The 23,933-nt window shown below is 45.7% G+C and overlaps 1 protein-coding gene across 1 annotated transcript in view; it reads left to right on the top strand.

The window, feature by feature from the left end:
* GCM1 (glial cells missing transcription factor 1) overlaps nucleotides 1-23,933 on the top strand; it is a 55,302-nt gene that overhangs the window by 17,428 nt on the left and 13,941 nt on the right. Inside the window, exons 5-6 of the mRNA XM_063919306.1 lie at nucleotides 15,742-15,854; nucleotides 17,975-18,103. Coding sequence (XP_063775376.1) covers nucleotides 15,742-15,854; nucleotides 17,975-18,103 — 242 coding nt within the window. The remainder of the gene's footprint in view (nucleotides 1-15,741; nucleotides 15,855-17,974; nucleotides 18,104-23,933) is intronic.

Genomic DNA, 23,933 nt, shown 5'->3' with positions numbered 1-23,933 from the left:
TATGGGGGTTGAGCGAAGCACCATCAACAGTGGTGGCTCAAAGGGCAGGCTAACAAGGCAGGCTAACATGGCACCCCCCATTGTCCCGTGCTGCATTCTGCAGCACTCCAAGCTCTCACGGTAGATCAGGCTGGATCTGCCACACAGAGGTATGCCGGGGAAGTGCCTTAAAGAAGACAGGTGATTAGGGTAGTATTTGTCTCAGCACGGCTTTTGCAGAAAGTCACTAAAGAGGGGTACACATGTAGCAATGTGTGCTTAAATTTTAAGCAATCTGACTAGATTGCTTAGAAATGAAGCACACACCTCTCCGTGTGTATGCTCCATAGCGATAGCGATGCGTGGCCCTTTAGATTGACTGACTTTAGATTGGCCTGCATGCAGGCACAATTCAGTTACAACACTCATTTCACCGCTGGGTGAAGTGAGCGCCCCACCCCTCCAACCTCGCTCAGCACACATCACGCTGTGTGCTGACTGGGACAGAGATGTGTGCTGAGCATTCTGTTCTAGATCGCTCAGCACACATCTCTGTACACATTGCTACATGTGTACCCCCCTATAACACTCCACACTGAGCTGGGTGTTGCGGGACGGGGCTGGCACAGGGAGGAATTCCGTCTTGCATGCAATCTAAGAGTAAGAAACTGTTTTCTGTTCACTTCAATAACAAGTTGTAAAGATATGGTGTGTATGTGTGTGAGGCCATGGGAACAGTGGGTGTGTGAGGCCATAGAGGCAGTGAGTGTGGTGGTAGGCCACCATAGGAAATTCTTGCCCTAGGTTCCACTTGGACTAGAACCCGCCTTGGCCATCAGCATCAGCATCAGCGGCGCTCCCACTCCATGAGCTGGACTAGATGGTGCTCTAGTGACTGGTCGCAGGCATGAGCTACAGTATCATCCGCCTGTGATCCTTACTGAGGATCTGTCACAGTGCGGGCAGGGTGGTAAAATCGGGTGTCTGCATAGACAGCAAAATCCAGAGGGGGGCATTGGAGCAGGTGTCTTGCAAGCAGTGGCTATAACCTGGACAGCTGAAAAAATATCGGCCCTCATTCCGAGTTGTTCGCTCGCAAGGCGATTATAGCAGAGTTACACACGCTAAGCCGCCGCCTACTGGGAGTGAATCTAAACATCTTAAATGTGCGACCGATGTATTCGCAATATTGCGATCAAAACCGAGTTAGCAGTTTCTGAGTAACTCCAGACTTACTCTGCCTGTGCGATCAATTCAGTGCTTTTCGGTCCCGGCTGACGTCATAAACACACCCAGCGTTCGCCCAAGCACTCCCACCGTTTCTCCAGACACGCCTGCGTTTTTTCCGGAAACGGTAGCGTTTCCAGCCACACGCCCCTAAAACGCCGTACATCCGCCCAGTAACACCCATTTCCTGTCAATCACAATGCGTTCTCCGGAGCGACTAAAAAGCCGTGAGTAAAATTACTTTCTTCTTAGTAAAGTTACTTGACGCATGCGCAGTGCGAACATTACGCATGCGCACTAAGAGAATTCTCACTGCGATGCGATGAAAAATACCGAGCGAACAACTCGGAATGAGGGCCATCATTCAGTAGAACAGGACTGTCAGTGTCAGCAGTCTGGTAGGAACTCATTTTAGCATCTTTATCTCTATCTAACTAGAGGGGGAACACCAACATTTATCTTGCCACCGGGCGACAGGGACGAACTTCCGCCACTACCTTCACTGACACAGTCTTAGAGCTGCAGCCCACACCGTAGTGCTTGAACCCTCACAGCCCTTCACTGGCAATCTTAAGGTGTGTACACATGGTGAGATTTGGGCTATGCCCGAGTCTCACTTTGCGATAGGGACTGTGGTCGGTATTGCAATCCTAGATGACCGTGCTTGCGATACTGGCTATGTGCGATATTGGCTGTCAATTTTGACTATACTTTTATACTAGATAGTCAAAATTTACTTTCCTGCACAGTCTATCTAGGCTTGCGATACTGACCTTGCAGGACCGCGCATCAGTATCGCATCGGGATCGCAAGGTGACTTTCACCTTGTGATCTGCACTAACTTTTCTTGCAATTTTGACAATATAGTCAAAATCACAAGCATAAAACTCGCCACGTGTACACACCTTTAATGCTGCTGCTCACAGCCCTTCACAGTCTGAAACAGACACAGCAGTGTTTGCACCCCACAGCCCTTCACAGACTGCCTTAGTGCCTGGTCAGTAACACCGCAGGAGTGACTATTATCAAATCCAAAACACGTTGTACCAGGAACATGACATTTTGCCTCTTTTTGGAAGCTGAACCTAGGGAAAACCCTGACTTGGATTCACTCGGATTCTTGAAATTTGGGGGAGGTGGGGAAGGGGGGGGGGATCGGTTTTCTGAAAACCAGAACCGCACATCTCTAAAAATATATATATAATTTTAAAAACACATAATACTCTGTATTTTATATGAATAAATATTCTCAGACACCCTCCATTACCAATATATTACACACCCAAAGCCATCCATGCTGGGGATCTTCAGTATGATAACACCTGTCTCTCCTTTCCCCCCCCCTCCTATATAAGAATGTAGTTCTACAGCCACCAGCAGCCCTAAGTAGCTCTAAACACGCCAGCATACCCAAGTACTGTGGTTTATGGACTTGCTGGGGCCAGTGGTGCCACATAAACAAATGCCGATTTCTTTCTTTTAACCATTTATTGCTCCAAAACAGAGGCACATGTGTTGGGACGCAGGAGTAAATGTAATAGCCTGCAAACTGCCCAATGTTTTAAAGGAGCTGTAGAGGTTTTAAAAGGTTGGTTTTGCTGTTTAAATGTTTGCAGGCTATTACATTTACCCCCTACTGCCTTAGGGTTGCTGCTGGCAGGGTGTGCAGCCAGTTGGGTCACAACACACAGTGGGGACTGAAGTACATGGTAAGGAAACAGTGGGGATGGAAGTACAAGGTAAAGAAACGGTGAACAGCAAAGTAATACATTGTTTTCACCAGCTCAGGGACAGGTTGGATCAGTGATTGCAAGAAGGTTGAGAGAGTGGGAAATTAAGAGGTTGTGGCAGATCGGGAGTTCAGTAAGGGTTGTCCAGGTTGTGCATTCAACTGCATAATGATGTCACAACTGTCCAGTCCACATATAGTTTGTCTATATATTGCCTTTTGACAAACCATATGTACTCTATTACGTGCATTCAGCATGGAGTTATTTTTCCCTTGGGCGATCATCATAGGGAATCCAACCACATGCTGAACAGGCTGGGGCTGTATCTGAAAGCATCTCTACCAATGAAGACTTCACACTACGGATTTCACTGCTATAGTGTGACAAGCCTGTCATAGCCTAGGGCTAGTGTAGAGAATGCCACCAACCCTCTCTCCAAGTGACTTGTAACACTTTTTTTTCAGGTGGGGTGGGATATGCTTTTTTCTAAAAAGAAGATACATTTTTAATGTGTATTTAAAAAAAACAACACCTCCATTGTCTCTAATATATACCACCAGATGCATTTACAGGTTATTTTGAGTAGCACTTTTGACTAAAATGTGTTAAATTCCAAATAAGTCCTTATATCTTCCATCACAGCAAGAAAAGTATTACTTTGTCTACTGGATCATAGTTCAACCTTCAGTCCTTCATATTCGGAAGGTATCTGCCACTTTATATTAAAGACTACTGCTGGATTGTAATAGGAATATTTGGGATGGAAACCTGGATCAACGCCTTTAAGGGGAAATGCACATTTCATTGAGACCTGAGCTGCAATTATTGACTTTGAAGAAGATTAAGTTCAGCTTGGGGTAACGGGTTCTTGAACATTCCAAAAAACTTGCTTGAGATATTTTTGCTCTTTGTTGCAAAATATATGCTAAATACTATGTAGATAAAGGCTGGCTGTAAGTGTTTTGGAAGAAAAGAACAAAGTATTAAAGAACGGACATTGAATATGGTTAAATTAACAGGTGACCTAGCATAAAAAATATATATTCATTAGGGCCCATGGTAGTTTTTATACAACTTGGACAATTTTCAAGTCAATGGCATCTTCTTTATGTCCACTTTTATTTTTTTAATACAAAAACAATTGTGTGTAAGGACATAGAGGAGGTCAATATTTAGCATATTGGTATGAATATATGTAACAAAAATAAGTAAGAAAAAGCAGCAAAATTAACGGAAAAGGCACTTACTTCAAGAGTTTCTGAATTGCATCTTAAAAAGAATTACTACACCCCATTCACTTAGTCAAATATAATGAGGTATTTCTGGCTTGTGCTGAATGACACCTTGATACTTAGGTCATTTACCAAAGTTATAAAGTAACCTGTTGCTCTGCAGAAATTACACCCAGAAAAGACACTAGTACACAGGGCATTAGTAGGACACTTCCACGCTCTGGGTGCCACAGAAAGCAGTTCTACAATTCTGTGAAGCCTTCAGATTTGCAGGTACTGAACACAAAAATGGAAACTTCTTAGAGACAATAAGCATACAGGATTAAAAGCCAGTGGGTCCAAACAGGTCTGCTTGTGTGTAAATAATACAACAACCGGGCATGGCCAGGATCATGATTACCAATGCTGGACTGCCCTGGTTGCGTATAATTCTGGATAGTATTGTATGGCTGCAAGAGAAAACCTCAGTGTCTATGAAAAAGGGGTACCGTATTTGCCGGCGTATAAGACGACTGGGCGTATAAGACGACCCCCAACATTTCCACTCAAAATATAGAGTTTGTTATATACTCGCCGTATAAGACTACCCCCTTCCACACACCAAATAAAACGTAAAAGAACATCAGATTTGTGACATACTGTATATTATGACCTGATAAGAGATTTGGATAGGGAGTATTTATCAAGGTATGCATAAGAAGGGGGGAGGGGGCGAGGAGTAAGTTGTAAAATGTATAAAAGTATACCCCTGTGTGCATTTAGTGTTACCGGTTTCACATGAGTGCCATTAGTATTAGTATTAGTGCCATTACAGTACCTGTCATTGTCACCATTGTACGGCCACAACGCGACTGCAGCGCCTCCGGCCAGTCCCTGCATCTCCCTGTAATTGGCACTAGTGACCCGCCGCGGCAGCACTGGATATCGCGCGATACTGGATGGTGAGTAGAATGAGGTGGGCGGGCATCGGGAGGCCACTATGGGCACCGGGCGAGTATCGGAAGGCCACTATGGCAGCTCTGTCTATCCCAACTGAAATGCACCCGGCGTATAAGACGACCCCCCCACTTGGAGGCATGTTTTTCAGGGCAAAAAAGTAGTCTTATACGCCAGCAAATACTGTAATTTTGAGTGGGCATTTGTGAGGAGCAGTGACCAAGACAGCTCAATTTGATAATGTTCTGAAAGCCACAGCGCACAAAGTGATGGTGGAAGTTCATACTCCAGGATTGGGATATCATGCATTAATTAAAAGTGCAAGGCAAAACAGGAGGGTAACTGCAAATCACTTTACTAAATGTAAACCTCTAGTGAGTTATGGCCACATCAATCTTACTTCACCATGTACTTGGCAAACAGTACAATGCACATGTGGCTCAAACCTAAAGATCTATATACTTATAGATACTTCATCGGCTTGAAGCCAACATCCATAAACTGACCATTTGTATTATGATGTTGCCTCAAAAATAATGAGAGCACTGGGAGTCGATATGAACAAAAAGATGGTTTGAAACATTTATGTAGATTTAAAAGAGATCATTTGAGGGCAGAAAGACATTTGTATAGGGGGTCATTCTGACCCATTCGCTCGCTGCTTTTTGTCGCAGCCGAGCAAACGTGTCCCTACTGCGCATGCGCGACGGCCGAAGGCCGTAGCAGGGCTGCGATTGCCTCTGCCTGATTGACAGGCAAAGGCGATCGCTGGGCGGGAGGGGGTGGAACGGCAGCGTTTTGCCGGCGTTTTGTGGGAGCGGTCCGGCCGAATGGGGGGCGGGCCGCAGCGGCTGCGTGACGTCACACACAGCCGCTGCGGGCCGGGGAGCGATGAGTAGCTCCCGGCCAGCATGCTAAAGCTGCGCTGGCCGGGAGCTACTCTTGAAGTGCAAAGGCATCGCCGCTGTGCGATGCCTTTGCACTTCTGCCTTTGCACTTCTGCGGGGGGGGGGGGGGGGGGGCCACTGACATGCGGGGAAGACTGGCCCTGTGCACAGCTACGGTCAACTCGGAATGACCCCCATAGTCCTCTCCATTTTTGTAGTGTATTATGCTTAGAGCTCCAGGGGGTGCAAGCGTTCACTGAGAGTGAGGAATATCCTTGACTGATCCCATAGATGTCAATGCATTCTTCATCTATTACATAGTAAAATAAAGAGAAGTGGGAGCACTGAAAAATTCTATTAAGTACTTTATTAAAACAATATATTCTAGGTAGTATAATGTAAAAATCACATATGTTGGTTAGACTGAATAAAGGATATAATCCAAAGTGTAAAAAACGAATTATTGATGACAGTAACAATTATCATTTATATATGAACTATGTAGAACTTGGCTGCAATCAAATAGTCTTAAATAATTGTACAAAAAGAAAAGTTTTTTTTTTTTTTAAACTTGCTTTATGTTGAAAATGTTGCAGGCATCCTGGAAAAAATAATTTAATTCATAGGTATAATGGGTATCTTACCCCCTTTGTAAGGTGATCTGTTTAAAAATTACCACAGGCTCTGATGATTTGGAAAAGAAGGGAGAGCTAAAACACTTAGATGGATAAAGGTCTTGTTTCAGCTGTGCGTTCACAAGCTGAAATGCAGGTTGAAATGGATGTGCAAATTTGGTGAGAAGTAACTTGGTGGCAATGAGAGGTCACCGAGAGTGACGTGAATGGGGTCTCTCCTCTCCTATGAATCATGCAATCCCCGCTGTGGAATGGATGACGGCTGCGCTGAGCCGAACAAGCAGCGGCTCAACGGTAAAAGTTATGCCACCAGCGAGGTTACTAGGCAGGATCTCGTTAATAACAGGGGGATGAAATCGTGGTTGAAGGCAGAAGAAGTGCTAATAATGGGGGTAATTCTGAGTTGATCACAGCAGCAAATTTGTTAGCAGTTGGGCAAAACCATGTGCACTGCAGGGGGGACAGATATAACATTTGCAGAGAGAGTTAGATTTGGGTGTGATGTGTTCAAACTGAAATCTAAATTGCAGTGTAAAAATAAAGCATCCAGTATTTACCCTACACAGAAACAAAATAACCCACCCAAATCTAACTCTCTTTGCAAATGTTATATCTGCCCCCCCTGCAGTGCACATGGTTTTGCCCAACTGCTAACAAATTTGCTGCTGCGATCAACTCGGAATTACCCCCAATGTTCTGTCCAATAGCACCTCTTGTGTGTTCACTATTCCACAACGGGTGGATGTCAGTCTTGCTGATAGTGAAGCTGTACTGAGCCGAGTGTGCAGCGGCTCGGTGCGGTGAAAGTACAGACAGCTGTGCCGCTGATGGAATGTCCTTTGCGGTGGGGAAGGAATAATAAGAACATACAAATAGAAGGGCAGCAAATGTGGTTCAAATCAATTTGAAGAATGCCTTATAAAAGTGATGAAATTGAAGTCGATGCAGCCAAATAATAAATAGCACAAGCAATCGAGGGAGTCCTTCAATGGAGTACCTTAACACGTTTCTCGGCCTCTATTTCCTTTTTCATCAGAAGGATTTCCTTCTGATGAAACGGTCAGTCATAAAGGATGTCAATACCGATGTGTGGCTTGCGTTGCGTGAATGATAGCGCCCAAACAGACAATCAGATCAAAATTTGGATTCACCGCCAGTGGGTAGAATTTAATAATCTATAAAAATGTCACTTTTTACTGTTACTACGGGTGCTCCTCGGGTAACCATGGATTAATACTTACTTACATTAACACGTCTCAAATTTACATCTCTATAGATTTACCAAATTATTAACTCATTTATATTTACAACCATGAAAATCGGAAACTCCTGTGCGAAGAATGGGTAGAACAGCGTGTGTTTTAATAAGTGACTTAAAAGGTTCATCAGTCTTTCTAATTATTTTTTTCACATTAATGCAATGATCCAATAGCTGGCTGAATCATCCAAAGGTTTTACCAATATATTATCATCTACTTTTATACCATGAAACAAACTACAAATTCATTTTTGCCGTTTATAAACAAGTAAATATTATGACTCTTTAATCTAGCTCTCAGAAGTATTACTCATATGGCTAGAAGACTTACACTGAAAGCAGCTCAAACTATATACTTTAACTAAACAATTAACTAAATACTTTTATGATGATTTACTTGGTATATTGAGCAACATATTCTATGGAATGTTTCAAACTGGGAGCTTTTTTGACAAATCATCCTCAGCAAAGGAGAACCCATCCTCAGCAAAGGATAAATCATCCTCAGCAAAGGATAAATCATCCTCAGCAAAGGATAACCCATCCTCCGCAAAGGATAACCCATCCTCAGCAAAGCATAACCCATCCTCAGCAAAGCAGAACCCATCCTCAGCAAAGGAGAACCCATCCTCAGCAAAGGAGAACCCATCCTCAGCAAAGGATAACCCATCCTCAGCAAAGGATAACCCATCCTCAGCAAAGCAGAACCCATCCTCAGCAAAGCAGAACCCATCCTCAGCAAAGCAGAACCCATCCTCAGCAAAGCAGAACCCATCCTCAGCAAAGGAGAACCCATCCTCAGCAAAGGAGAACCCATCCTCAGCAAAGGATAACTCATCCTCAAAGGATAAATCATCTTCAGAAAAGAATAACTCATCCTCAGCAAAAGATTAATCATCCTTGCTGATTAAATGGTTAAAAAAATAGGATGTTTTAACAAAATACCATTCTTTTATAACTGAAGGTATTGATTATTAAAGTGTTAAAAATGTTTCTTGCTGAAATATTTGAATCTATTGTTTCTTTTTCATCTACTTGTCCCTTACTTACATTTTTTTTCTACTTTTAATTCAGCATCGCCATTTCCTAGGAACCTTCCAAGTAGTTGGACCTGTTTGTAAAAAAAAAAAAAAATAAGAATTTACTTTCCGGTAATTCTATTTCTCGTAGTCCGTAGTGGATGCTGGGACTCCGTAAGGACCATGGGGAATAGCGGCTCCGCAGGAGACTGGGCACAACTATAAAGAAAGCTTTAGGTCTAACTGGTGTGCACTGGCTGCTCCCACTATGACCCTCCTCCAGACTTCAGTTAGGATACTGTGCCCGGAAGAGCTGACACAATAAGGAAGGATTTTGAATCCCGGGTAAGACTCATACCAGCCACACCAATCACACCGTATAACTCGTGATACAATACCCAGTTAACAGTATGATAACAACTGAGCCTCTCAACAGATGGCTCAACAATAACCCTTTAGTTAAGCAATAACTATATACAAGTATTGCAGACAATCCGCACTTGGGATGGGCGCCCAGCATCCACTACGGACTACGAGAAATAGAATTACCGGTGAGTAAATTCTTATTTTCTCTGACGTCCTAAGTGGATGCTGGGACTCCGTAAGGACCATGGGGATTATACCAAAGCTCCCAAACGGGCGGGAGAGTGCGGATGACTCTGCAGCACCGAATGGGCAAACTCTAGGTCCTCCTCAGCCAGGGTGTCAAACTTGTAGAATTTAGCAAACGTGTTTGACCCCGACCAAGTAGCAGCTCGGCAAAGTTGAAGAGCCGAGACCCCTCGGGCAGCCGCCCAAGACGAGCCCACCTTCCTCGTGGAATGGGCTTTCACTGATTTAGGATGCGGCAGTCCAGCCGCAGAATGTGCAAGCTGAATCGTACTACAGATCCAGCGAGCAATAGTCTGCTTTGAAGCAGGTGCACCCAACTTGTTGGGCGCATACAGGATAAATAGCGAGTCAGTCTTTCTGACTCCAGCTGTCCTGGAAACATATATTTTCAGGGCCCAGACTACGTCCAACAACTTGGAAGCCTCCAAGTCTTTTGTAGCCGCAGGCACCACAAAAGGTTGGTTCAGATGAAACGCTGATACCACTTTAGGGAGAAACTGGGGACGAGTCCTCAATTCTGCCCTATCCATATGGAAAATCAGATAAGGGCTTTTATATGACAAAGCTGCCAATTCTGATACACGCCTGGCCGAAGCCAAGGCCAGCAACATGACCACTTTCCACGTGAGATATTTCAAATCCACGGTTTTCAGTGGCTCAAACCAATGTGACTTAAGGAAATCCAACACCACGTTGAGATTCCAAGGTGCCACTGGAGGCACAAAAGGGGGCTGAATATGCAGCACTCCCTTAACAAAAGTCTGAACTTCAGGCAGTGAAGCCAGTTCTCTCTGGAAGAAAATCGATAGAGCCGAAATCTGGACCTTAATGGAACCCAATTTAAGGCCCATAGTCACCCCTGACTGTAGGAAGTGCAGGAAACGGCCCAGCTGAAATTCCTCCGTTAGGGCCTTCCTGGCCTCACACCACGCAACATATTTTCGCCATATGCGGTGATAATGATTTGCGGTTACTTCTTTTCTAGCCTTAATCAGCGTAGGAATGACTTCCTCCGGAATACCCTTTTCCTTCAGGATCCGGTGTTCAACCGCCATGCCGTCAAACGCAGCCGCGGTAAGTCTTGGAACAGACAGGGCCCCTGCAGCAGCAGGTCTTGTCTGAGCGGTAGAGGCCATGGGTCCTCTGATATCATTTCTTGAAGTTCCGGGTACCAAGCTCTTCTTGGCCAATCCGGAACAATGAGTATAGTTCGTACTCCTCTTCTCCGTATTATCCTCAGTACCTTTGGTATGAGAGGAAGAGGAGGGAACACATAAACCGACCGGTACACCCACGGTGTCACTAGAGCGTCCACAGCTATCGCCTGCGGGTCTCTTGACCTGGCGCAATACTTTTAGGCGGGACGCCATCATGTCCACCTGTGGCCTTTCCCAACGGTTACAATCATTTGGAAGACTTCTGGATGAAGTCCCCACTCTCCCGGGTGGAGGTCGTGCCTGCTGAGGAAGTCTGTTTCCCAGTTGTCCACTCCCGGAATGAACACTGCTGACAGTGCTAACACGTGATTTTCCGCCCTTCGGAGAATCCTTGTGGCTTCTGCCATCGCCGTCCTGCTTCTCGTGCCGCCCTGTCAGTTTACATGGGCGACCGCCGTGATGTTGTCTGACTGGATCAGTACCGGCTGGTTTTGAAGCAGGGGTTTTGCCTGACTTAGGGCATTGTAAATGGCTCTTAGTTCCAGAATATTTATGTGCAGGGAAGTCTCCTGACTTGACCATAGTCCTTGGAAGTTTCTTCCCTGTGTGACTGCCCCCCAGCCTCGAAGGCTGGCATCCGTGGTCACCAGGACCCAGTCCTGTATGCCGAATCTGCGGCCCTCTTGAAGATGATCACTCTGCAGCCACCACAGCAGAGACATCCTTGTCCTTGGAGACAGAGTTATCAGACGATGCATCTGAAGATGCGATCCGGACCACTTGTCCAACAGGTCCCACTGAAAGGTTCTTGCATGAAACCTGCCGAATGGAATCGCTTCGTAAGAAGCTACCATTTTTCCCAGGATCCGCGTGCAGTGATGCACCGACACCTGTTTTGGTTTTAGGAGGCCTCTGACTAGAGATGACAGCTCCTTGGCCTTCTCCTCCGGGAGAAACACTTTTTTCTGTTCTGTGTCCAGAACCATCCCCAGGAACAGTAGACGTGTCGTAGGGACCAGCTGTGACTTTGGAATGTTTAGAATCCAGCCGTGCTGTTGTAGCACTTCCCGAGATAGTGCTACCCCGACCAACAACTGCTCTCTGGACCTCGCCTTTATCAGGAGATCGTCCAAGTACGGGATAATTAAAACTCCCTTCTTTCGAAGGAGTATCATCATTTCGGCCATTACCTTGGTAAAGACCCTCGGAGCCGTGGAAAGACCGAACGGCAACGTCTGGAATTGGTAATGACAATCCTGTACCACAAATCTGAGGTACTCCTGGTGAGGATGGTAAATGGGGACATGCAGGTAAGCATCCTTGATGTCCAGTGATACCATGTAATCCCCCTCGTCCAGGCTTGCAATAACCGCCCTGAGCGATTCCATCTTGAACTTGAATTTTTTTATATATGTGTTCAAGGATTTCAAATTTAAAATGGGTCTCACCGAACCGTCCGGTTTCGGTACCACAAACATTGTGGAATAGTAACCCCTTCCTTGTTGAAGTAGGGGTACCTTTACTATCACCTGTTGTGAATACAGCTTGTGAATTGCCTGTAACACTGCCTCCCTGCCTGAGGGAGCGGTTGGCAAGGCAGATTTGAGGAAACGGCGGGGAGGAGACGTCTCGAATTCCAGCTTGTACCCCTTAGATACTATCTGAAAAATCCAGGGATCCACCCGTGAGCGAGCCCACTGATTGCTGAAATATTTGAGACGGGCCCCCACCGTACCTGGCTCTGCCTGTGGAGCCCCAGCGTCATGCTGTGGACTTAGAGGAAGCGGGGGAGGACTTTTGCTCCTGGGAACTGGCTGTATGCTGCAGCTTCTTTCCCCTACCTCTGCCTCTGGGCAGAAAGGACGCGCCTTTAACCCGCTTGCCCCTATTGGGCCGAAAGGACTGTACCTGATAATACGGTGCTTTCTTTGGTTGTGAGGGAACATGGGGTAAAAATGTAGACTTCCCAGCTGTTGCTGTGGAAACGAGGTCCGAGAGACCATCCCCGAACAACTCCTCACCCTTATAAGGCAGAACTTCCATGTGTCTTTTGGAATCTGCATCTCCTGTCCCCTGCCAAGTCCATAACCCTCTCCTGGCAGAAATGGACATTGCACTAATTTTGGATGCCAGCCGGCAAATATCCCTCTGTGCATCCCTCATGTATAAAAGTGCGTCTTTTATATGCTCTACGGTTAGCAATATAGTGTCCCTGTCTAGGGTATCTATAATTTCTGACAGGGAATCTGACCACGCAGCAGCAGCAGCACTGCACATCCATGCTGAAGCAATAGCCGGTCTCAGTATAACACCTGTGTGTGTATATATAGATTTCAGGATAGCCTCCTGCTTTCTATCAGCAGATTCCTTCAGGGCGGCCGTATCCGGAGACGGTAGTGCCACCTTCTTTGACAAGCGTGTGAGCGCTTTATCCACCCTAGGGGATGTTTCCCAGCGTGACCTATCCTCTGACGGGAAAGGGTACGCCATTAGTAACCTCTTAGAAATTACCAGCTTTTTATCAGGGGAATCCCACGCTTCTTCACACACTTCATTTAATTCCTCAGATGGAGGAAAAGCTACTGGTAGTTTTTTCTCTCCAAACATAATACCCTTTTTTGTGGTACCGGAGGTAACATCAGAAATGTGCAACACATTTTTCATTGCCTCAATCATGTAACGTGTGGCCCTACTGAAAGTTACATTAGTCTCATTGTCGTCGACACTGGAGTCAGTATCCGTGTCGACATCTGTGTCTGCCATCTGAGGTAGCGGGCGTTTTAGAGCCCCTGATGGCTTTTGAGACGCCTGGGCAGGCACAGGCTGAGAAGCCGGCTGTCCCACGTTAGGTATGTCGTCAAACCTTTTATGCAAGGAGTCGACACTGTCGCGTAATTCCTTCCACAGCACCATCCACTCAGGTGTCGACCCCGCAGGGGGTGACATCACATTTACAGGCATCTGCTCCGCCTCCACATATGCCTCCTCATCAAACATGTCGACACAGCCGTACCGACACACCGCAAACACACAGGGAATGCTCTGACAGAGGACAGGACCCCACAAAGACCTTTGGGGAGACAGAGAGAGAGTATGCCAGCACACACCAGAGCGCTATATAACACAGGGATCCCACTATAAATTAGTGTTTTCCCTTATAGCTGCTTTTTATATATCAATATATATATATCTATCCTGCGCCTAAATTTAGTGCCCCCCTCTCTTTTTTACCCTTCTGTAGTGTTCAGACTGCAGGGGAGAGCCAGGGAGCTTCCTTCCAGCGGAGCTGTGAGGGAAAAATGGCGCCAGTGTGCTGAGGGAGATGGCCCCGCCCCTTTTCCGGCGGACTTCTCCCGCTTTTTCTGAAATACTGGCAGGGGTATTTTTACATCTATATAGCCTCTAGGACTATATATGATGTAGATTTGCCAGCCAAGGTGTCATATATTGCCCTCAGGGCGCCCCCCCCAGCGCCCTGCACCCATCAGTGACCGGAGTGTGAGGTGTACATGAGGAGCAATGGCGCACAGCTGCAGTGCTGTGCGCTACCTTGGTGAAGACCGAAGTCTTCTGCCGCCGATTTTCCGGACCTCTTCATGCTTCTGGCTCTGTAAGGGGGACGGCGGCGCGGCTCCGGGAACGAACACCAAGGTCGGGTCCTGCGGTCGATCCCTCTGGAGCTAATGGTGTCCAGTAGCCTAAGAAGCCCAAACTACCACCTGTTAGGTAGGTTCGCTTCTTCTCCCCTTAGTCCCTCGCTGCAGTGAGTCTGTTGCCAGCAGATCTCACTGTAAAATAAAAAACCTAAATATACTTTCTTTCTAGGAGCTCAGGAGAGCCCCTAGTGTGCATCCAGCTCAGCCGGGCACAGGATTCTAACTGAAGTCTGGAGGAGGGTCATAGTGGGAGGAGCCAGTGCACACCAGTTAGACCTAAAGCTTTCTTTATAGTTGTGCCCAGTCTCCTGCGGAGCCGCTATTCCCCATGGTCCTTACTGAGTCCCAGCATCCACTTAGGACGTCAGAGAAAAGTCTTTAGAGGAGCAATTCCTTGAATTCTAACTATTTGGCTAAAGGCAATATTAAGGATGCCATTCCAAGGGTGACAACTAGTGGGATCTAAATTAAATATGTTAGTGGATTGATGTATCTGTTTTGTCTTGTGTGATTAAGAGATTTAAATCCAAGAAGGTGATTTACTATTTAAAAATTAAAAATGCAAATATTTCATTTTAATATGTATTATTTACTTCAGATAATTATATGTTAGGGAGTCTCCAAACCAGTGGTTCCCAAACTGGGTGCCAGGGCACTGGCAGGGGTGCTGTGGGTTAACACAGGACCAAATCAAATTAATTATAGTCAATGTGATAGGCAAAACAAGTGCTGGTGGCTGCCAATCATAAAATAGGTATACAAACAGAAGCACAACCCTGTCCAGCACTACATAGCGGCTGAGCCTAAGAATGGCAGGTAAGCACAATGTACTTAATATATACATTTTTGCTGAATTTCTCAATGAGTGGCATGAAAAACTTCTGATACTCTAGGGCACCATAACTCAACAAAATGTGTAAACCACTGCCTCATATGATAAGTCTAACTCAGTCACTAGACCTGAACCCAATCAAACATGTATGGTATATTCTGTAATGGCACCTGAGACTGCATGTTCAGCCTACAACAACCATTTCTTGTGGAAGAATGGTTCTGCATCTCACCTACACAATTACAGGCACTGGTAGACTCAATGTTCAATTTGTATGGCACTGCCTTGGCATGAATGTCTATCTTATATTTTAGATAAAGTATTTTAAATGTATCCATACTTATGTGGTCTTCTTTAATAAAATAGTGCAACTAGTACATGCAACCTATTATATTTTCAAATATGTACTTTCATTAGATAAACCAAACAAGACTGCTCAAACTTGATATTTGATTGGCTGCAATGGGTACATCATGTGACATGAGACCCAATTTGTTCTCATTATAATCCCAGACATAATTTGTTACACTATTACATCTAATAGATGCTAGTAAATACTGCTTAATGGTTTCACTTCCCAGGTAAACAATGTCCAAACTGCAAGGGATCATTGAAATTAGTGTCCTGTCGTGGCCATGGTGGATTTCCAGTTACCAACTTCTGGAGGCATGAGGGACAATTCATATATTTTCAGGTTAGTAACACACAGACTGTGCCTGTAGAAGCTCATGGCTGTTACAATTAATATGTTAATGAAGGCAGAGTTACATGTCTGTGACAGGGTCAGTATCATGCTGAAAGGACAAGCAGGATATCACTGAGAGTGGGATGCGCAAGGTCCTCCTGAGACACACAATATTGATGTGAGACTCCAGTGGGAAGAGTGTTGAATCAAGTGCACCTGTGTATAAAATAAAGGCTGAGTTGATACATCCAAGTTGCTAATGTTGACAAGCATTACTTGTGTTTATTGGTTGCTGGGTGAAGGTTCCACTATCTGTTCTTATTCTGTGTAAGTTACCAATTAAGAAAATGTGTTTAAAAACTCATTAGCTACAGGCTACTTAACACATTTCCTTCATTTGCAATTAAATTTAAAAGAAACCATAATGGTAAGCATGTTTATTCGTATAATTCTGAATATAGTATTGGCTAAATGGGAGTCTTCTAGAGCTTTTCTTTAGGAGCAAATTGTAGAACTGTAATACAAGGTTTTTTTTTTATAGCTATTCAATAGGTACAGTATCTGCTGTAGAGTTACAAGGGAGCTTAGCAATATCTGGCATATACCATCCAGAAGAAACACTACATACAACTCCTTTCATAGCATAATTTCGGTTGCCTTAGCAAATTTCCAGAAAGGTCATCTAGTCTAGGGCCACCACCAGTGTACAGCCTGTCCTGTGCCACACTTACTGCATACTTCTTAGCCAAGTATACTTAGGATAAGGTGTTGTATATGGTATGAACATCTATACGGGCCTGTAGGTTTTGCAATATGCTTTAATTGCCTTATTTTGGCCTAGTTGTCCTGTGAAGATTACAGATACCAGATTACTTGTGATCTAATGGCTGCAATAGCTAAGGCTATTGAGGGCATATGGGAAATCAATTTACTGATTGAAAATTATATCCAAGGTTATAACATTTAAAATATTGACGTTGATAACCCTCGTGTAACAGGATTTATAGTTGTTAACTAGTCATAAAGCATTACTTCAGCAGGAACATTATAGTCAACTCAACTTAATACAGAATACAGGTTGACCACGATGGGCATTTTGCCTCTATTAAACCTCAATTACTATGTTACCTTGAAGAGAAAATGGTATATAGTACAGAAGTGAGTAAGAGCAGTGTAGGTGCTATTTTTCACCTGGTGCTCAGTGTTCTTACATGCCTGCATTATGTATCATTATTAAACTGGCAATGTATCTTCACTGACCTACAGACTAATAATGCTTTAATGGCTGGTAAATCAAATGGTGAAAGCGGATATGCGAGTCTGAGATTCTGGATGCAGTTTAATCCTTGGGAACCATCTGAATAAGTAGTGCATTTACTTATAAAGAAATAGATGTAACACAAATAAAAACCGTCATATTCTATCCTACCTGTACAGCACAGACTCAGCAAGTGGCATCACATGGCCGAACAAATTCATCCCAAGTCTTTGCTAAGATCCCCGGTTGAACAGTACAAAGTATGTCTCCTAATCCCACCACTAATGCCAAAGTTAAGGAGGACTTGCTCCATGTACTTCAAATGTAGCCTGTCAAAGGCTTTTGCGGCATCTACGGAAAACAGTAAATATTCCTACATAAGTTAGGCATTAGTTTGACTACATGAAGGATTTTATTATCCGGGGCTTACCTGCCCAACACAAAAACTACTGGTCATGGTGGCCCAGCCATGCAATTAGCTATTCATTTAGCATTTATCGTAACAGCTGTATTAAATATTGAAATGGGACAATAGTTTTTGCAGTCATTGGTATCCTTGCCCGGTTTGAGATTTGTCACAATTTGCAACTTCAGCATTTGTTTGGACGCTGCGTGCTGCAAAGGAGGACATTTGTCAACCCTGCAGCTGTCCCGGGCCCCCTGCAGGTGCCGCTAATACGCCAGGGCAGTCATATGTGTAGAAGAAAACTCTTATTTCCGGAAGCTTTATAAGGAATGATTGGTAACCTCTGCTTACTGCAATTCAAACAAGTCAAGTTTAATTTTAAGAAAGAAACAAAACTGCTCATTATGGTTTCTCTTTTCAGAAATAGCAGTGCCTCTATTTATGCCTTATCTTATTTTTCCTAAGACAAAAGGTAACCATGACCATCCTAAGCCAGAAACAAAACTAGAGTCCGACAGCAGAAAGCCAGTGTATAAGAAGCGCACATCTATTGGATCCACTTCCACCGAATGCAAACAAAGCGGGAATATTGAGGTATTGTACTTCTTATATAGATGTATAGAATTTATTTACAGTTGACATGCTCAGGACGACTTTCAGTCTACAGTGTCACAGGTTAAACATGAATCTCAGTAGGAAATGGTGCAGAATGATATGCGCATAATGTGCACCACAGGGAAGCAGTTAGCTTCCCAACGAACGGGATCCTGCCGGTCGATATACCAACGCCAGGATCCCGAGGGAGGACACAATCCCGGCATCGAAATACACAAGCATTATTCCCATACAAACATCTAACAGAGAGGAGCAACATTTCCAAACTGCTCCATGGACTCCAGACATTTCCATGACTGTGTATGTTCTTACATGCGCCTCACAACCTTTTCCTTTATTCACTATTTAGCGGAGTAAAAATAGGAAATTAATACCTACCGGTAAATCCTTTTCTCTTAGTCCGTAGAGGATGCTGGGGTCACATCAAGAACCATGGGGTATAGACGGGATCCACAGGAGACATGGGCACTTTAAGACTTTCAAAGGGGTGTGAACTGGCTCCTCCCTCTATGCCCCTCCTCCAGACTCGAGTTATAGGAACTGTGCCCAGGGAGACGGACATTTCGAGGAAAAGGAATTATAGTTAAACTAAGGTGAGATACATACCAGCTCACACCTCAAGCACGCCGTAAAACATGGCATTTAACACAACGCAAGTCAACGGCATGAACAACATCAGCAACAGGCTGACCATAAACGTAACACAACCTGTGTGTAACCACAACTAATAACTGCAGATACAGTACGCACTGGGACGGGCGCCCAGCATCCTCTACAGACTAAAAGAAAAGGATTTACCGGTAGGTATTAAAATCCTATTTTCTCATACGTCCTAGAGGATGCTGGGGTCACATCAAGAACCATGGGGTTTATACCAAAGCTCTAGAACGGGCGGGAGAGTTCGGATGACTCTGCAGCACCGATTGACCAAACATGAGGTCCTCATCAGCCAGGGTATCAAACTTGTAGAACTTCGCAAAGGTGTTCAAACCCGACCATGTAGCTGCTCGGCAAAGTTGTAATGCCGAGACCCCCCGGGCAGCCGCCCAGGACGAGCCCACCTTCCTGGTAGAATGGGCCTTCACCGATTTCGGTAACGGCAATCCAGCCGTAGAATGAGCCTGCTGAATCGTATGACAGATCCAGTGCGCAATAGTCTGCTTGGAAGCAGGAGCCCCAATTTTATTGTGAGCATACAAGACAAACAGAGCCTCTGTTTTCCTAAGGTGAGCCGTTCTGGCGACATAAATTTTCAAAGCTCTCACTACATCGAGAAGCTTCGATTCCAGCAAGGCGTCAGTAGCCACTAGCACCACAATAGGTTGGTTCAAATGGAACGATGACACCACTTTCGGCAGAAGCTGCTGACGAGTCCTTAATTCTGCTCTATCTTCATGGAAGATCAAATAAGGGCTCTTGTGAGACAAGGCCGCCAATTCAGACACCCGCCTTGCGGAAGCCAAGGCCAACAGCATGACCACTTTCCAAGTAAGGAATCTCAACTCTACCTCCTGTAAAGGTTCAAACCAATGAGATTGAAAGAACTACAACACCACATTAAGATCCCATGGTGCCACAGGGGGCACAAAAGGAGGTTGGATGTGCAATACGCCTTTCACAAAGGTCTGAACTTCTGGAAGTGAGGCCAATTGTTTTTGGAAGAAAACTGATAAAGCCGAAATTTGAACTTTAATTGAGCCCAACTTTAGGCCCGCATCTACACCGGCTTGTAGAAAATGGAGAAAACGTCCTAACTGAAATTCTTCCGTAGGAGTTTTCTTGGATTCACACCAAGACACGTATTTTCTCCAAATACGCTGGTAATGTTTAGACGTTACTCCTTTCCTGGCCTGAATAAGAGTAGGGATAGCTTCCTTGGGAATACCCTTTCGGGCTAGGATCCGGCGTTCAACCTACAAGCCATCAAACAAAGTCGTGGTAAGTCTTGGAACATGCACGGCCCCTGCTGTAACAGATCCTCCCTCAGAGGAAGAGGCCAGGGATCTCCTATGAGTAATTCCTGAAGATCTGGATACCAAGCCCTCCTTGGACAATCTGTAACAATATGGATCGCTTGAACCTTTGTTCTTCTTATGATCTTTAACACTTTTGGAATGAGTGGTATCGGCGGAAACATGTACACCGACCAAAACACCCACGGTGTCACTAGGGCGTCCCCTGCTATTGCTTGAGGGTCTCTCGACCTGGAACAATATCTCTGAAGTTTCTTGTTGAGGCGAGATGCCATCATGTCTATTTGAGGAATTCCCCAAAGACTTGTCACTTCTGCAAAGACCTCTTGATGAAGACCCCACTCTCCTGGATGGAGATCATGTCTGTTGAGGAAGTCTGCCTCCCATTTGTCTACTCCTGGAATGAAGATCGCTGACAGATCGCTTGCATGCCTTTCCGCCCAACGGAGCACCTTTGTGGCCTCTGCCATTGCCGCTCTGCTCTTCGTTTCACCCTGGCGGTTTACGTACGCTACTGCTGTTATGTTGTCCGACTGAATTAAGACAGGCCGATTGCGAAGAAAATGTTCCGCTTGCAGAAGGCCGTTGTGAATGGCCCGTAACTCCAGCACGCTTATGTGTAGACACATTTCCTGGTTTGACCATTTTCCCAGGAAGCTTTCCCCCTGCGTGACTGCTCCCCAACCTCGGAGACTCGCATCCGTGGTCACTACGATCCAGTCCTGGACCCCGAACCTGCGTCCCTCTAGGAGGTGAGAGCTGTGTAGCCACCACAGGAGTGAGATTCTGGTCTTGGAGGACAGGGTTATCTTTCGGTGCATGTGCAGATGGAACCCAGACCACTTGTCCAACAGGTCCCACTGAAACACTCTGGCATGGAATCTGCCATACTGAATGGCCTCGTAGGCCGCTACCATCTTTCCCAGCAACTGAGTGCATTGATGGATCGATACTCTTGTTGGTTTCAGCATTTGTTTGACCAGGTTCTGAATTTCCAGAGCCTATTTCACTGGAAGAAAAAATAAGAATTTACTTACCGATAATTCTATTTCTCGTAGTCCGTAGTGGATGCTGGGACTTCCGTAAGGACCATGGGGAATAGCGGCTCCGCAGGATAGTGGGCACAAAAGTAAAAGCTTTAGACTAGCTGGTGTGCACTGGCTCCTCCCCCTATGACCCTCCTCCAAGCCTCAGTTAGGATACTGTGCTCAGACGAGCGTACATAATGAGGAAGGATTTTGAATCCCGGGTAAGACTCATACCAGCCACACCAATCACACCGTACAACCTGTGATCTGTTAACAGTATGATAAACGTAGGAGCCTCTGAAAAGATGGCTCGCAACAATAAACAACCCGATTTTTTTGTAACAATAACTATATACAAGTATTGCAGACAATCCGCACTTGGGATGGGCGCCCAGCATCCACTACGGACTACGAGAAATAGAATTATCGGTAAGTAAATTCTCATTTTCTCTGACGTCCTAGTGGATGCTGGGACTTCCGTAAGGACCATGGGGATTATACCAAAGCTCCCAAACGGGCGGGAGAGTGCGGATGACTCTGCAGCACCGAATGAGAGAACTCCAGGTCCTCCTCAGCCAGGGTATCGAATTTGTAAAATTTAGCAAACGTGTTTGCCCCTGACCAAGTAGCTGCTCGGCAAAGTTGTAAAGCCGAGACCCCTCGGGCAGCCGCCCAAGATGAGCCCATTTTCCTTGTGGAATGGGCTTTTACAGATTTTGGCTGTGGCAGGCCTGCCACAGAATGTGCAAGCTGAATTGTACTACAAATCCAACGAGCAATCGTCTGCTTAGAAGCAGGAGCACCCAGCTTGTTGGGTGCATACAGGATAAACAGCGAGTCAGATTTTCTGACTCCAGCCATCCTGGAAACATATATTTTCAGGGCCCTGACTACGTCCAGCAACTTGGAGTCCTCCAAGTCCCTAGTCGCCACAGGTACCACAATAGGCTGGTTCATGTGAAACGCTGAAACCACCTTAGGGAGAAATTGAGGGCGAGTCCTCAGTTCTGCCCTGTCTGAATGAAAAATTAGGTAAGGGCTTTTATATGATAAAGCCGCCAATTCAGAGACACGCCTGGCTGAAGCCAGGGCTAACAGCATGACCACTTTCCATGTGAGATATTTCAATTCCACAGTGGTGAGTGGTTCAAACCAATGTGATTTTAGGAGACTCAACACTACATTGAGATCCCAAGGTGCCACTGGAGGCACAAAAGGAGGCTGTATATGCAGTACCCCTTTGACAAACGTCTGAACTTCAGGCACTGAAGCCAGTTCTTTTTGGAAGAAGATTGACAGGGCCAAAACTTGAACCTTAATGGACCCTAATTTTAGGCCCATAGATAGTCCTGTTTGCAGGAAATGCAGGAAACGACCCAGTTGAAATTCCTCTGTAGGGGCCTTCTTGGCCTCACACCACGCAACATATTTCCGCCAAATGCAGTGATAATGTTTTGCGGTTACATCCTTTCTGGCCTTGACCAGGGTAGGGATGACTTCATCTGGAATGCCTTTTTCCTTCAGGATCCGGCGTTCAACCTCCATGCCGTCAAACGCAGCCGCGGTAAGTCTTGAAACAGACAAGGTCCCTGCTGGAGCAGGTCCTTTCTGAGAGGTAGAGGCCACGGGTCCTCCGTGAGCATCTCTTGCAGTTCCGGGTACCAAGTTCTTCTTGGCCAATCCGGAGCCACGAGTATAGTTCTTACTCCTCTCCTTCTTATGATTCTCAGTACTTTGGGTATGAGAGGCAGAGGAGGGAACACATACACCGACTGGTACACCCACGGTGTTACCAGAGCGTCCACCGCTATTGCCTGAGGGTCCCTTGACCTGGCGCAATATCTGTCCAGTTTTTTGTTGAGACGGGACGCCATCATGTCCACCTTTGGTTTTTCCCAACGGTTTACAATCACTTGGAAGACTTCTGGGTGAAGTCCCCACTCCCCCGGGTGGAGGTCGTGTCTGCTGAGGAAGTCTGCTTCCCAGTTGTCCACTCCCGGAATGAACACTGCTGACAGTGCTACCACATGATTTTCCGCCCAGCGGAGAATCCTTGCAGCTTCTGCCATTGCCCTCCTGCTTCTTGTGCCGCCCTGTCTGTTGACGTGGGCGACTGCCGTGATGTTGTCCGATTGGATCAATACCGACTGACCCTGAAGCAGAGGCCTTGCTTGACTTAGGGCATTGTAAATGGCCCTTAGTTCCAGGATATTTATGTGAAGAGACGTTTCCATGCTTGACCACAAGCCCTGGAAATTTCTTCCCTGTGTGACTGCTCCCCAGCCTCTCAGACTGGCATCCGTGGTCACCAGCATCCAATCCTGAATGCCGAATCTGCGGCCCTCTAGAAGATGAGCACTCTGTAACCACCACAGGAGAGACACCCTTGTCCTTGGAGATAGGGTTATCGCTGATGCATCTGAAGATGCGATCCGGACCATTTGTCCAGCAGATCCCACTGAAAAGTTCTTGCATGGAAACTTCCGAATGGAATTGCTTCGTAAGAAGCCACCATTTTTCCCAGGACTCTCGTGCATTGATGCACTGACACTTGGCCTGGTTTTAGGAGGTTCCTGACTAGCTCGGATAACTCCCTGGCCTTCTCCTCCGGGAGAAACACCTTTTTCTGGACTGTGTCCAGAATCATCCCCAGGAACAGTAGACGTGTTGTTGGAATCAGCTGTGATTTTGGGATATTTAGAATCCACCCGTGCTGACGTAGCACTACCTGAGACAGTGCTACTCCGAACTCTAACTGTTCCCTGGATCTTGCCCTTATCAGGAGATCGTCCAAGTAAGGGATAATTA

Source organism: Pseudophryne corroboree, chromosome 4 (assembly GCF_028390025.1).
Source record: "Pseudophryne corroboree isolate aPseCor3 chromosome 4, aPseCor3.hap2, whole genome shotgun sequence".
Taxonomy (NCBI): domain Eukaryota; kingdom Metazoa; phylum Chordata; class Amphibia; order Anura; family Myobatrachidae; genus Pseudophryne; species Pseudophryne corroboree.
The sequence above is the reverse complement of the archived record's forward strand: the minus strand, read 5'-3'. Positions and strand labels throughout refer to the sequence as shown.